Source organism: Archocentrus centrarchus, chromosome 5 (genome assembly GCF_007364275.1).
Source record: "Archocentrus centrarchus isolate MPI-CPG fArcCen1 chromosome 5, fArcCen1, whole genome shotgun sequence".
In the NCBI taxonomy this organism is placed as follows: Eukaryota; Metazoa; Chordata; class Actinopteri; order Cichliformes; family Cichlidae; genus Archocentrus; species Archocentrus centrarchus.
Window position 1 is genome coordinate 25,134,661 of NC_044350.1, and position 14,880 is coordinate 25,149,540.

The 14,880-nt window shown below is 39.1% G+C and overlaps 1 protein-coding gene across 1 annotated transcript; it reads right to left on the reverse strand.

Moving 5' to 3' along the window:
- Positions 1 to 530: 530 nt before the first annotated feature.
- Positions 531 to 12,098, reverse strand: LOC115780752 (cytochrome c oxidase subunit NDUFA4). Its single transcript, XM_030730144.1, has 4 exons — positions 11,859 to 12,098; positions 5,718 to 5,803; positions 3,541 to 3,604; positions 531 to 761 (listed from the first exon to the last, which is right to left on the reverse strand). The coding sequence occupies exons 1-4, from the start codon at positions 11,898 to 11,900 to the stop codon at positions 705 to 707; spliced, it is 249 nt and encodes an 82-aa protein (XP_030586004.1). The 5' UTR covers positions 11,901 to 12,098; the 3' UTR covers positions 531 to 704.
- Positions 12,099 to 14,880: the final 2,782 nt, after the last annotated feature.

The following is a 14,880-nucleotide window of genomic DNA, read 5'->3' on the forward strand; positions in this document are numbered from 1 at the left end:
ATAACGTGTTGTTGTTGTTCTTGTGCGCTTAGAAGTGCTCGGGTGTGCTTATTCCTCTGTTTTTGGTGTGGTAGTCTATTTCATGATGTGATGATACATCTGCTTGACCACAGTCAGCAATATGCAAAGCTACAAAAGAAGATAGCTAGCAATGGCTTAACATTATGTTACTTTGTTATATCACCACATCAAGTTAGTATGTTGGAAAGCCATATTAAAGCATGAAGAAAACTCTCATTTCATTGTTTATGGTATCCAGCTACTTGTGCTGTAATGCAGAGTGGGGTGAAAAGTCTCTGCATTACAAATACTGATATGTGCATCTTCAAAAAAAGAAGCCTTGGATCATTTCCAGCCTCAAAGATGATTTTCAGATTAAGAGCCTGATCTTTGACCTTGCATGACCAAGTGCTCATGCAAGAAAGAAAAATGATAAAACAATTATCACATCCACCCAGATTTTTTTTTAATGCTGTGTATGTTGTTAGGATAAACACTTTTTATGACAACACTAGAAAACCACTCATCTGTCTTGGGTGATCTTTCTTTATTTTTGTTCACAGTGTATATTATATTAAATTAAAGTCTCTGTAGCAGAGCATCAGGTAAGATCAAGTAAATGTACAGGAAGAAGTTTCACATCAGTGAGATAGCAGCAGGAGGTCCTGCCAAACTTGGTGCCCCTGGAGTTGCCTGGAGGACCTTTAGAAGTCAGGTCCCTCTTTCTTCAGCTTCTTGTAGTCTGTGTTGATGGCCACAAACTGTGGAAGGCAGGAGGAATACATTTAAATCTGTTTTGCTTAAATTAAATTCATCAGTGTCGTCTTTAGGAGAGCGTGTTACAAAAAAAAAAGTAGAATATAAAAATCAAAAAAAGGTTAGGATTTTTTGCCCTCCCGTGTAAACAAACTCCACCATGTCCTCTGACCTCTGTCTAAAAAATTTCCCCTGTATTTTCATCCCACTGAGGCTTTTAGGACAACAGTTTGCTTTAGGAGTTGGTAGATTATTGGCCTGGGAGATTTTCAAATCAAAATGATTGTGGTTTAAGTTTTTAAACCCAGTTCTAAATCAAATAAATTGACTTAAAGTCACGGCACTTTGAGAGGGAGGTATATCACAGCCAGTCTGTGCTCTGGAGAAACATTTCTCTCTCTGATTGGTTGCAAGCCACTAGTAATAACCAATCAACACTGAAGGTTGCTGTTCCATAGAGTGGCACAGAGAAGCTGGTTTGCAGTGTGTGGCAGCTCTGGTGTGTGAGCAGAGCTTTGTTTCAAAGATAGCAGATATTACAAAAGTTGTAATAAATGTCCAAATTTTCACTTATTTATTTATTATTTTTGATGGGGTATGAAACTTGTTTTTTGTTCATGTGCCACATGCAGCTCATCCATTGTATAATAACATAGAAGTCTAAAGAAGTGCAAGTACATTCTGAAGCCATCCATTTACAATATTTTTTCCACAAAGAAACATCCCTGTCATAAATTTAAAAAAAAGAACATTGCACAGTTCCTTGGATGGTGATTCTGATTCTTCTTCTGATTCTTCTCATTCTCACTCGCATTCTCCTTCTCCTTCCTCCCCCCAGTTGCTAATATATCCACCATCCCTCCTCGGCACATGTCCAAACCATCTCAACCTTGCCTCTCTCCAAACTGCTCATCCTGAGCTGTCCCTCTGATGAACTCATTCCTAATCCTGTCCATCCTGATCAGTCCCAGTGAAAATCTTAGCATCTTCAGCTCTGCCACCCCCAGTTTGCCATCATCTCCAAACCATACATCACAGCAGGTCTCACTACCATCTTGTAAACCTTCCCTTTCACTCTTCCTGCTATCTCTCTGTCACAAATCACCCACATCTGCACCCACTTCATCCTGCTGGCCTAACCCTCTTCTTCACCTCTGTCTTTTGGTTTGGATGGTTGACCCCAGGTATCATCTACCTTCACTACCTTTGCTCCTTGCATCTTCACTGTTACACCTGTCTCCCATCTCATTCACAAACATGTATTCTGCCGTGCTTCCACTCACTTTCATTCCTCTTCTCTCCAGAGCATACCTCCACCTCTCCAGGTTCTCTTCCACCTGTTTCCTATTCTCCGAACAATGTCATCTGCAAAGATCGTATATGGAAACTACTGCCTGACCTCACCTGTCAACCCATCCATCAGCATCATACAATCCTGTCCTGCACCACCCTTTTTTTTTTTCAGCGTGATCTGGCAGACATGAGTAATGATGTATAAGAAGACTGTAAAATGGACAATGTATTCAGAGCTTTTGTTCTGACTACATAATCCATTCTTAATAATTTGCAAGACAATACTTAGTCCAAAACAAAAATTTCCCTCCTCCTTTGCAGTTTTCATACTTTGCAAAGCTATGCAGTGAGCCGGACTGAGCTCTGCCGGCTGGTTTAAACCCACAGCTAGATGTTTGACACCCCTGATTTCTATGACTATGCCCAGTTTTCCAAAATGGTTGAATATCCTCTCTGTTGCATAGATATACAGTTGACAATAGCATAAAATGGTAATATCTTCAAAATTTTGTGTTGTTCCAAATTTTGACATCAAGATGTTCATTTTTACTGCAAATTTATATAAATTCCAAATATCAGTTTATCAGTGATTGGATTATTAATAACTGCTATTGGCATTGGCCCTGAAAAAACTAATCGGTCGACCCTCAGTTTGCATATATCATGGATCATAAATAGTGTGTGTGTGTGTGTGTGTGTGTGTGTGTGTGTGTGTGTGTGTGTGTGTGTGTGTGTGTGTGTGTGTGTGTGTTTCCTGTATGCCTTGCAGCCCTCCAACTGTGAAAAACTGATTTCTTGCTCTGGCAGTGATTATTTTCTCCACATGTACTTTTCTTGATTGGTCTGCCATTAAAACCCTCACCCCCCCAGCCCTCATCCATTCCCACTTTTTCACTTTACCCTCCTCATTACGATCATTGTTTGGACTTCAGTGGAATTTCGATGCGAGACCTTTGCCTCGCTATCGAGAATTAAACATGCCGTGTCCTGACCTTTTGTCTGCAGGGACTTTCATTTCACTTGCATGCAACCGAGTCTTGAAGCCCTCAGAAAACATTCTTTTCTCTGAAAAAACATCATCCAAAGCTCCCTTAGTGGATCCTGTCAAATGGCTGTTTCTCTGCTTTATTTTGGGTCAGTTTTGTTTATATTTTGATGAGTTTGTCTGGAGCTCTGGCCTTGTTCAAGAGGGAAAGGCAAATTATTACCAACCACTAAAAGCTCCCGGTTTCATCTGCTTTAATTTGTTTTTGAGAGACACTTTGTTTTTCTTTGTTTGAACAGACAGCCAGGAAGCAGCCTCGTGTATTTGATATTTTGCCAGGACTGGCTTGTCTAAATCTATTTTGGTAAGTTTTTTAATCTGATGATAAATGTGAGATTTTCAGTGATTGACTGAAACAATGTCATTCTTGTCTAGATTACTTTTCTGGCAGGCATGATTGGTGTTAATGGAGAGGGGGTCCTAGTGTGTGATGGGATTACAGTTACCTTGTATTGGTAGGTTGGGTCAAGCTTGCTCCAGGGCTCCGGGTTGTTGTTCTTGTTCCAGAGGCTGCAAGCGTGCAAAGATTCACAGCATGCAGGATAAAGAGGAGTGGGAGAAAGGACAACAAAAACGGAACATAGGCATGAGGCAAGGCAGGTGCAGAGAAAAAGATTTGAACAAGAGTAACAGACCACGATGCAACAAATAACAAGGGAACGAAAGACAGAGGAACAGAAGGACAGAGACAAAAGGAGATAAATATGTGGATGCCGAATGGAGACAGAAGTTGGGGGGAGAAGAGAGTGATTATGAGATAAGATGAACTCATCCCAGTGACTTGGCAGTTCTCCTCTGTTCATTAACCAAAGTCTGGATTTCACAGAACTCCTCTGTGACTGTCCATCCCTCCTCCTCCCCTCCGGCAGCACGTCACACCACCAAAGCACAAACAAAGAGACAGAGAGACTGATGGCAGAGAAAGCATGTCTCCCCTTCTCTCTTTCCATTACCACCAACACTAGTCTCTGCAGCTGGTGATGAGGTCAGACTTTATGGCTGACCCTCAGAACAAGTGGTTTTGTGTAGCTCAAAGTAGGACACGAGCAGTGCACATTTACTGTATGTGAGCGGTCACTGAGTTCAGTGTGGTTGGTGCAGTTCTAAAATATGAGTGTTTAATACAGTCACCTGATTAAACTTTTTAGTGTTTAAGCTTTGTTTTGATACTCGTAGTAAATTTAGTGTGTGTATACAGTTGTGGGCCAGTGTTTTGGCATTACTGGACAAAATATACATATATATACATATATTTTAATGTTGGAAATAAACATAACCCATCCAGCAAACGGGCATTAACATACAAAATCTGTGCTTAAAACATGCTCTTTGACGAATGTTTTTTCTGTATTCAACTGAGAGAATTTTTAGTCTTGATTAAGGTCATTTCTGACAATTTCGCTCAATCACTTCAAGTTCTAAAATACTTTAAACTCACATGGATAGCATGTTGGGAAATGTGTGGGTGCATTTTAATGATGGTGAGGTGAGGAGACTATGAACTTTGTTTTGTGTAATAGATGATGTTGTATTGTGAGCTCTGCTTTTGGGCCCTAATATGTAAAAATAATATAACACCCAGCTCTAATGGGCCTCCGGGTTTTCCTGTTAATGGAAGCAGAGTACAGATTTCTAACAAAAACCTAATGTGCTCCCACAGTGTGTGGAGTCCAGGATAAAAAAGAAGTCAAAACTCCAACAACACTTGTATGTATAGCAACTGTTTTATTTAACTGACAAATTTCTACTCTGGTTTATCCAAATGTTTCTTTGTATACTGTACAGACACTGATTTTTCTAATGATCACATGGGATTTATTAAAATTTTGAACAATTAGAAGCATGAAGAAATTGTTGATTTTTTTTATGGCTCAGCCTTACCATGAGAGCAGAGATAGAGGTACTGTATATAATTCAATGCTGTTTTCTTTCTCTTTTCGATGTTGTTTTTTTTTTGGGTTTGTTTCTGAGTTTCATTAAATGTGGTAAAGCATGGGCAAAAAGAATCTGCTAAATTTTGGTTTTGATCTTTTATCGCCTTATTTAAAATTGTGAAATGGGGCATTGGCTTTGGTAGAGGATGTACTCTGAGTGTCTATCTATGTTTGGCTAATTTTCAGATTGTTGTTGTTCAATGACCTCTTTGTTGTTGAGTATTACCACAATGTTTACCAGTTCAGAAATAATCAGCTGACATGATTGTTCTTGACCTTCTTTGGGGTCCTACCAAGTCAATAACTGCCTTGTGGAGACTTTAGCAGTAGAACATAACATAACATTCTCTTTACTTCAGAAATCAACACAATTGGTATTAGGGTTTAGAGGTGATAGCATTTTATGACATCTATCTACTCACTAAATCCAAATCTTTTAGCTTTTATGACTAAAAATATTCTCTAAGAGATTAATTTATTAAGACCCAATGATTTCAGGTTTAATGCCAGCAGAGACCCAGATCAAAACTGGGACCAGCTATTAAAACCAAACCCTGCAGGCAGTTGTTATAAATGATAAAACTGATATCAAGTTTTAATCATCCAAGGGTTCATATCCTGTAAAATCACATTAGTAAAAGCAAAGTGGAATAATATTACAGAGAGTAGACAACAATATAACAACTTACGTGACATGCGGCCCTCTTGCCAGACGAATAAGGTAGAGAGCGGCCCCTGTGATGCCCAGAGTCATGAAGAAAAATTGAGGGATTAACTGAGGAAAGGAAAGGAGAGGAGGGATGCATTAGTCCCAGAGCACAGAGACAGAAGGTGGTAAACAAACATATTCCATCAAGTGGCTGGCTGTGATATGTACCATGAACATACGCCCGTGTGAAATACACACACATATACAGGTAGTTGTTATTCCTGTTTTTCCTCTCCCTGCCCTCTTCCATATGCATGAGACCCAGGCCATGTGTGAGGCAGCTCACTGTCAGCCTGGGTTGAACGGGCAAGGACGCAGTGGAAGAGAGAGCTGCCGCATCTGTGTGTGCCAGCCTCTCCTCCTATAACGCTATACCTGTCACAGTGAGCGACAGCAACACAGACACAGACACACTGAGGCTGAAGCACGAATAAAGACACTCACACAGATATGCACATAAATGAGCTTACACACCCAGTGGGTGCACTCAAATGCGCAGACATGACTGTGTTTATGTAGACACATTTATCTGATATTCTGAAAGGTGATGATGATGATGGGATTTAAAAATTTAAAAAGTGCATTATGGGGAAGGGGGATAATGTGATGTGTCATCTTAAACACCCAAAGCTTAGGTGTGACAATCCTTTCATCATGCTACATTTATTTATCAACACTACACTAGCATACATTTCCTGTGTATTTTACTGTGTGATACTGTGTATACAAGATGGAAAGGGAGAGTCACACCACTGGTGAACAGCTGTTCTCAGCTCACACATATCTAGTCAAGCTGTAGAGAGATGACAGTTTGATCAGGTTGAACTGAAGGATGTCTCTGCTCAGCTGTATCTCGACATCTGTCTTCTGTCTGATTGCATTGCCACTTCCCTTGTTGTTGATTAGGAGAAAGTCTGATGATAAAACTTTGATATTCACTACCTTAAAGCCCAAACTGTATATGATAGATGGACTTAGGAAGTTATTGCAGAAGTGCCTTAAAAAGGCTTTTTTTTTTTCCTCTTATAGTTAGTAGAGTTTGACAGCTCTGGTTTTAAAAGGAAGTGCAATTGTATGGAAGTCTGAGAAATGGAACCCAATGCTTGCTTGAACTGTGACCTCAGCAAATACTTTCCTGATGAGTTTATGGTCTCAGGTACTAGTTACAAGTCTTGCTTTTAAGATTCTGGTGCCGCCCTACTCAACTGAACTTTTACAGTCCTACCCGAGCCCTGAGGTCAACAAATAACTCTTGGACATCCCTAGATCCAGGCTTAAAACAGGGGCGATGCGGCCTTTTCAGTGGCAGCTCCTAATCTATGAAACAGTCTACCATTTCACATAAGAGCTGCCCAATTATTTTAAAACACTGTTAAAAACCTTATATTTATTGTTGCTTGCTTTCAGTTCTAGTTGAACAGGGTATCCTGGCTTTTTATTACATAAACACGATCATATATACTTCCATTATTGTTTTATTTGATGATTTTCTTTTCTCTTTATAATTGAGGTCTATGATTTATATTGCATATTTTAGTGTATATTTATAGTTGACTTAGTCACTGTAGTTAGCCTGTACAGCACTTTGGACAACTTAGATTATTGTGAATTATTTTTTACCATTCTTTATAATCCTTGTCTGCACACTGTAGTGTTGTAGTCAAGACCACCTAACCCGAGACCGAGACAAGACCAAGACCAGAGGGTATCGAGACCGAGACAAGACCAAGACTTTTAGGGTCCGAGACCAGTCGAGACCAAGACCGAGGGGGGGCGAGACCGAGACAAGACCAAGACCAGTGCCTGACACTACATGACACAATAAAATGTGAAAAATGATCAAAATCACTTCTCAAATTCATCTGAAAGATCCGCATTCCCATAAAATTACCCTGATATTAAAAACTCACAGCTCAAATAAATATAACCATCTTTATTTAATACTCCTGGGTATTAAATAAAGATCATTTATCACAGAATGTAAAACAATTATTCATAGTTCATCACAATAGTCTTAACTATTCTCTGCCTTTCATAAACTATGCATAAAGTTGTGTTGTTTTTAAACCAACAACCTTTGTAAAAATGGGTGCTTTTTCAAAACCACATAGCTAAATGTGTAAAACTGAAAAAATGGCAAACACTCATCGACAGTAAGAACTAAAGCCTTTAATCTTATACAGATTAAAGCTGCAGGATGTAACTTTTATAAAAAATCTGGTTTTTACATATTTGTTAAAACTGTCACCATGTCAGACAGTATGAGACCGATAATCTGCGAAAAAAATGGAGCTCCTCCACCTCCTCCCTGAACCGCTCCCAGTCAAAAACAACCAGTCAGAGCCAGGAGGAGGGTCTTAGCACTGTCAATCACTCTTCGTGTATGCTGCTCAATGTAGTTGTGTGCAACACTTCATAATTTGGTATCGATCCTATGCCACAGGGCCATTATCACCGATACTGATACCAATACTTTTTAATAATTATGAAGAATTTCCATGAAGTTTAACTGGTTTGAGATTTTTTTCCTTTGGATCATTAATTAGTTAAAACCCAGGATAGAATTGGGCAAAGTTTATATGTAAGTAGAAAATACTTTATCAAAATAAAAGTTATTGTTCTGAAACAATAGAATAAAACAATTTTCCCCATACATTGATGTCTGGAATTTTTTTTCATAAATTAAGTGTACAAAATCATCACTCAAGAACAAATGCAAACTTTTTTCCAGGTAGATTTTTCAGAAAGTATAATAAAAAAATTTTATAAAAAATGTTCCTTCATTCACTAATTTTCTACAAATTTACATTTAAATTTGATTTAAATGTTTCATAGCAAAATCCTTTTTTTTCCCAAATAAAATATGTTATGCATCACATGACAGTATAACAAAACACTGTGGGGAGAGGAGGAGCAAAGTGCTCTGTGCTGTGACAGGAGCGACACTTAGACAGTCAGCTCGCATCTTTGATGAAACCTCAGCACTGCATACAGGAGAGAAACTCAAGCCAAAGTATCGATCTCATCACACTGATATTGATCAATACCAATACAACGTTGGCATCCATATTATCGATATCAGGATCAATCTGCCCACCACTAGCTCAATGTACTAATGGCGGAGAAACAACTTACTTACTTCTCTGCTGTTACCATTGGTGGTGGCCATGGTAACTTCCGGGTTCTAGCAAGAAATATTTCTCACCCCAGCACTAATGCTAATGCTAATTAGTAAGCTAATACTAACCACTAAATGCCGCTCCCACTTGTTAATTGAGTGATGGGGCCTAAGACATAACCAGAAAGCAGTAATCAGTTTTTTTGGACGTGTAGTTACATTTCTCGAGGTGCATGTCAGGTTTGCTTCAGAGAGGATTTTCAGTTATACACAAAGGATCAATGCAGAACTCTAAATCAGGCCTTATTAGATTGATAGAATGATCATTTTTACATATAATCCAGAAAAGTTACATTTATACATCACGCATTTAATGTGTCCCAGAGTGCCGTTTCCTTCCACTGTGTTTGCAGAAATCACATAAAAAAATACACAACAAAAACATAATCCAGATTCCTCGGCTGCTAATAGCATTTCCTACATTTGAATATCAGCCACCATATTGTGAGCATAAACTATCAATTATTTTAGTAATCAAGTATTTAATTGATTACTCCGTCAATTAATCAAGTAATTGGATAAGAAATAATTTTTCATTTTAACAATTCATCAGCATATTTTAACTTCCGTACTGCAGATGTTTCTCTGTGTGAAACAAACAGGGTGGATGGAGCAGCTACAAAGTTCTCTGTTCTTCATGTTGCTGATCAGGTGGTTGATAAAAACATTTTGAAGAAGCCCCTCTGTACTGATGGTGGTGGAGGGGGCACCGAACGATTGCTAGTGCTAATGGCAGCCCCCCTTTCCCCAGTACACTGTGGTTATAGATCTGTTCTGGTGGCTACAGCTGACGTAAAGAAAAAAATAACAGCTGACATCCTCTGCACAACACGCGCGCACATTCAAACATGCGCACTCACAGCACAGAGAAGTGGGGGCGTGAAAAAACATCTCAGCGATCCACTCGCGTTAAAGGGTCGTTTTTGTTTTTTTTGGAAATGCTCCGCTTACACGGAGACACCTGAGCTGCAGAGCTGAAACCAAACATCAAAGCAACGAATTTGTGTCGAGGATTTTTAATAATCGAATTGCGTTATTCCAAGAATCGTTGCAGCCCTAAAACTTGCATTAAATTTTTAGTTTGTGTATCAAAATACATGAAGGTTGGTATTTACCTTTCATGCTGGGATTTTTTTTGTTGAATCGGAAGCCTGAAATTTTCCTTTGATCTTCATTTTCCCTCTTACTTCTCTTCGTGTTCATGCAGTTATTTCGATTTATGCAGCACACGCGTGACCATAGTGAGATCAAACATACACATTGTGAATGAAACTGTCCGTGCTCTGTGGTAGATTGCAAACTGCGGTGAAATGATACAGGCGTAAGCAGCGATAATAGCAGCGACCTAGCCGGGGCGGAGTCTGTGAGGTGCGCTCCTTTGAGAGGCAGAGGAGCGCAATATTTGTGGGATTTGAATCAGTACGTTTTGCATCCAATAAAAGCAAAGATGTTAACAAATAAATTGGACAGTATTCTGGCAATTTAGTGATATTTCCACAGCTGTGGTCTTGACTGGTCTTGAAATAAAATCCCGAGTCCGCAAGGTCCGAGTCCATGACAAGACCGAGACCAAATGCGGTCGAGTCCATGACAAGACCGAGACCATCAAAAAGCGGTCTCGAGACCGGTCTCGAGACCAAGACCGATCTCGAGTACTACAACACTAGCACACTGTCAAATGTGTGATATCACGATTGCACTGTATTTTCCATATTCTTTGTTTGGTCATCAACAGTCTGAAACCTAAAGATGCTGATTTGCATTTGTAAAACTAAAGCTGCTTACAATTGGCAAGCTGAAACCAGCGAGTATTACCAGTTTTCTTTTATTTAGAAATGACTAACGATCAGTAGAATTGTATTCAATTTTCATCCACTAATCAACTAAAAACAGACTTTTTGCTTGTGTATCTAGCACATGTTGTCTTACTCATGAACTGCACTATGTGCCCACGCTCCATGTTTTTTTGTTTGCTTTCTCTCCAAGTAAGATCTGTATGAACTTGGCATAACCTTGAAAAAAGCTTCACGGTGCGAACTGCACACACACACTGTAGCTTACTGCAGATGGCTCGCTTAGATCATCGCTGAAGCAGCAACACATATACACACAAACAAAGCAGGTCAGCTTTGATCGCTGACACTCAAACACCAAGAAAATAATGAAGACTGTCGTGTGTTGGGAGCTGTCCAGTCCCCAGTGCTGATCTCTTCATGTTGTGCCACGCAGCAGAGGGTTTCACCTTTCACCATCAGCCTGACCGATATAGGAAGTGTTTTATGCTCGCTGGGTTTCGATACTGATGCTGCCCTTATTACTTTTCTGGTGCACTGCCAAGCCAACAACGTCAATCCTCAAATTTGGGTCAGCCCAACACAGCTCTGAGGCAAAAAAAAAGACAGTTTCTGTGTCGTTTTCTCTTTCTTCTCCTTTCATTTTATTATGTTAGGAAGGAAAATTAACATGCCAGAGTAATTATACACTGTCACAGTACTTGTTTCAAACAAGTTGATCAGGAAAGGAGTTATTATTGTTGTAACAAAAGAATCCAAGCTTTAAGGTCCACTTATTAGTTTTCTGAAGCTTTTAGTAATCACTCTGCTGTCATTTTGCAATTCAAAGGGACTCAATTTCTAAATAGTAATATTAGTATTTGTTTTGGCAAATATTTTACTGCAGTTTTCTTTATTGTTAGACATAAGTTCTAGTTGTAAATTGGTATCACAGCGCCACACTTGAAACTGCACAGTAGCACAGCTCGTCCTATCATTCTTCACTGTTGTGTTGTCATTGTCCCTTTTTCAGTGACTTGCAGTTTAGAAATGCAAAACTGAAAGCACAAAAGTGTTGTGTTAGCATAAACCAGTCTAAAATTACAGTCAGCTCTTTAGGCTTTGTTTATAAATCCCTGTATATAATGGATAAATGAGTGATGTAACCTACCCCTGGATGTTTCTTCGCATGTTGAAACATGGTCTTAATCATCTTTATTATTCTTCCAAAAACAAATCCACCAAAATAAAAACAAAACGTTGTGAAAAGAAAAACTGACGGCTAGAGGCTGAACTTATCCATATGAGAGAATATCTCTCTGCAGGTTATTACAAAGAGGTCCCTGCTAGCTTAAGTACAGTATGTTGGCCAGTGCGGTGAAACCTGTTGCCAGTCTCCTTCCCACTTCCCCTCCCCCACTGGATAAATGAGAGGGTCAGTGGCAAGAGGGAGGAGGGGAGCAGCGAGGGAGAGACAGTCCTAATCCACATAATGACATCTGTTGAGAACGCTGTATGTTTCCACTGAGGCTCACTGAGTACTCAGTGTCCTAAAGTGTTTTGTTGTACAACAACAAAACTGCAGATTCTGAAACACTTTCTTTTCGTTTGATGCAACAGATGTAGACATTTACCACACATTTCCTCCTGAAGGTGCAGCAGTAATGCTGCTAAAATGGATTCATGTTTAGACACTGCACCAACAATACAGCCATTGTGTTGGATAGTTTCGCAATATATTGTCATTTCTGAAATGATAAGCCACTATTTTTATGGGTAGCCATTACTCTTAAACTGCAAAATCATCCCTCAGCGGCCATAAAATTGTGCTGTTTTTGCAGAGCATCTTGTTCTGTGTGAAGAGGAGGGAAGAAACAGCAGTAGCCAGCGCGTCCCTCGGGTCGAGACCTTTGTCCCGGACATGATAATGGCAATTGATTAGTCAGTGATGCAGCACTTGCAGACCTTACAGGTTCCTCAACAGCATTTTCTGACCTAATTTAATTAACATCAAAGTGCTATGCACTGCAAAATGCACAGGTCATTACAACTGCTTACTTAAGGCACTATTTATCATGCATTAGTGGATACAGTAAAGGTTGCATTTTAAGCCAGTCAGTGTTGTTGTAATGCCAGATTAACATGTTGGTTGGTGGATTTACCACTATGATCCATAAAGAAGCATCTCAACACTCAACATTTACCAAATTTTTCCCCCAAAAAAAGGCAACTTTGGTTTTGATTTGAGACGTCAGAAAAATTATTTTTTGGATTGCAGTGAAATTTGGTACAGATATTCATAGTTCCCAGATGATGTGCCCTAATGATTTTGAAATTGTGTTTCTGCTCAAAATTATCAGTATGTATATTTGAAAGGATGAGCATGAATCCTAAATGAAATTCAGTCATTCACTCGATAAAGCTGAAGAGGTCAAACGAGGTTTTTGGACAATTTCCCAGAAAGGATTTAAAGTAAGCCAGGAGTAGGCCTAAATCCAGAATAGTTCATTCTGGCCTCAAAAGTGGCTTTTCAAAACACAGATTAATTGCTGATTACTAACACCTGAACTATGGAGCCCTGGACTATATTACAGAAGATTCATTTTAGACCACCTGTGGTAATCTGAATGAGATAGACCGAGTTTACCTATAAAACATGGAATGGACACAGAAAAGCCTAAAACTGTAAGCATTCAGAAAGGCAAATCTGAGGAAGACAATGGCAGCAGAAAAGAGAATGCACAATGTATGAGAAACCACTTAAAGCAAAAGGTTTCAAGAAACACCATTATTAAAGATAAATGGCACACATAAACTGTGGAATCAAAGAAAAGAAATACCTGGATATCCAGTTGTAAGGAATTCAGAGCTCAGCGCATGAATCTACAAGAACTCTTTTGAGAAATTGCTGCAGTAACATTAGAGTACTAGTTCTGCATAGGTGTTCTGAAAGAATATAACAATAAATATTTTAAAAAAAACATTGCTGTGGATGTCTGAAGAGTTTAAACCTGGTGGAGGACCTGCAAATAAAAACAAAGACCAGTTGGATGAGTCACTGGCAGGAAGAATGGAGAACCAGCAACCCTGGAGAGCATACCAGGTGATAATTATCTAGATAGTTCAGATCAGGGACCATACACACCTACGCTGCCTATATGAAAACTTTTAACTTTGTCTCCTCTCTTTCTCCTTGAAAACTTTCATTTGTTTATGTGTCATCTGATGTGAAATGTTCTTCACCTTTTAAAATAATTCTGCAAAATTATCTCTGTATTTAAGTGCTTCTCTGGTAATTGATAGGATATCAGACTCTACTGCTGGGGGCGCTGCGCGTCCACACTGTTGAGGGTCATTGTGAAAAACAGCTGTTGCAATAATTACAGTCCAACATCTTAAATGAATAAGAATGCATTTCTTCAAATTGCTTAAATGGGTCATTTTTGTCAGGAAGAATTTGTCTGGCTGGTGGTCCTCACTGATCTTCATTGATATAGTAACTCATTAAGTAACTCATTGGTCTTCTTTGACAAATTACATTAATCCTAAATTAAACTTGACTCCTGGGAGGTTTAATTTAATCTTCAATTTAGTCCTGGAGTAACTCTAATCTTCCCTAAGGAAATCTGCTTAAATAAATCAGGACTAGGTTAAGTTTAGGACTACAGTACTTCAAACCATGATTTAAAGATCTGATTTCTATTAATCTGGTTTAAGTGGCAGTTTTAGTCTAGGATTTGGGAAACCACCCCATTATGCTATTTCTTATTCAACTCTAAGGACTCAAATTGAGCTAGATAAGCCCTTTGTCTCAAAATTGGCTGAATCCTAGCAATGTTAAAGGTTTTTTAAACATAGGATGTGGAATTAGAAAACTAAGCTTTACGTTTCTGTCCTGATTCAGCTGTAATGTTAATATCCTTTTATCAGCCACAACAGATAATTATCAGTCTCCAGCCAGAGGCATTTTGTTTTCCGGTCATTCACATGTCTGTTCATCCATCCTATTTATGTGAAAGTGATTTATCTTGAGGGGAGTTTCTTCAAATTTAGCACTAATGTTCTCTTTGATCAAAGGATGAATTGATTTTGGTGGATGTTGGTCAGGGTAACTGAGACCTCAAACCCATCCTGATTTTACCCATTTACTTTATGCCCGGGACAAATATCCACTTGGACTCAAGGCTGGCCTG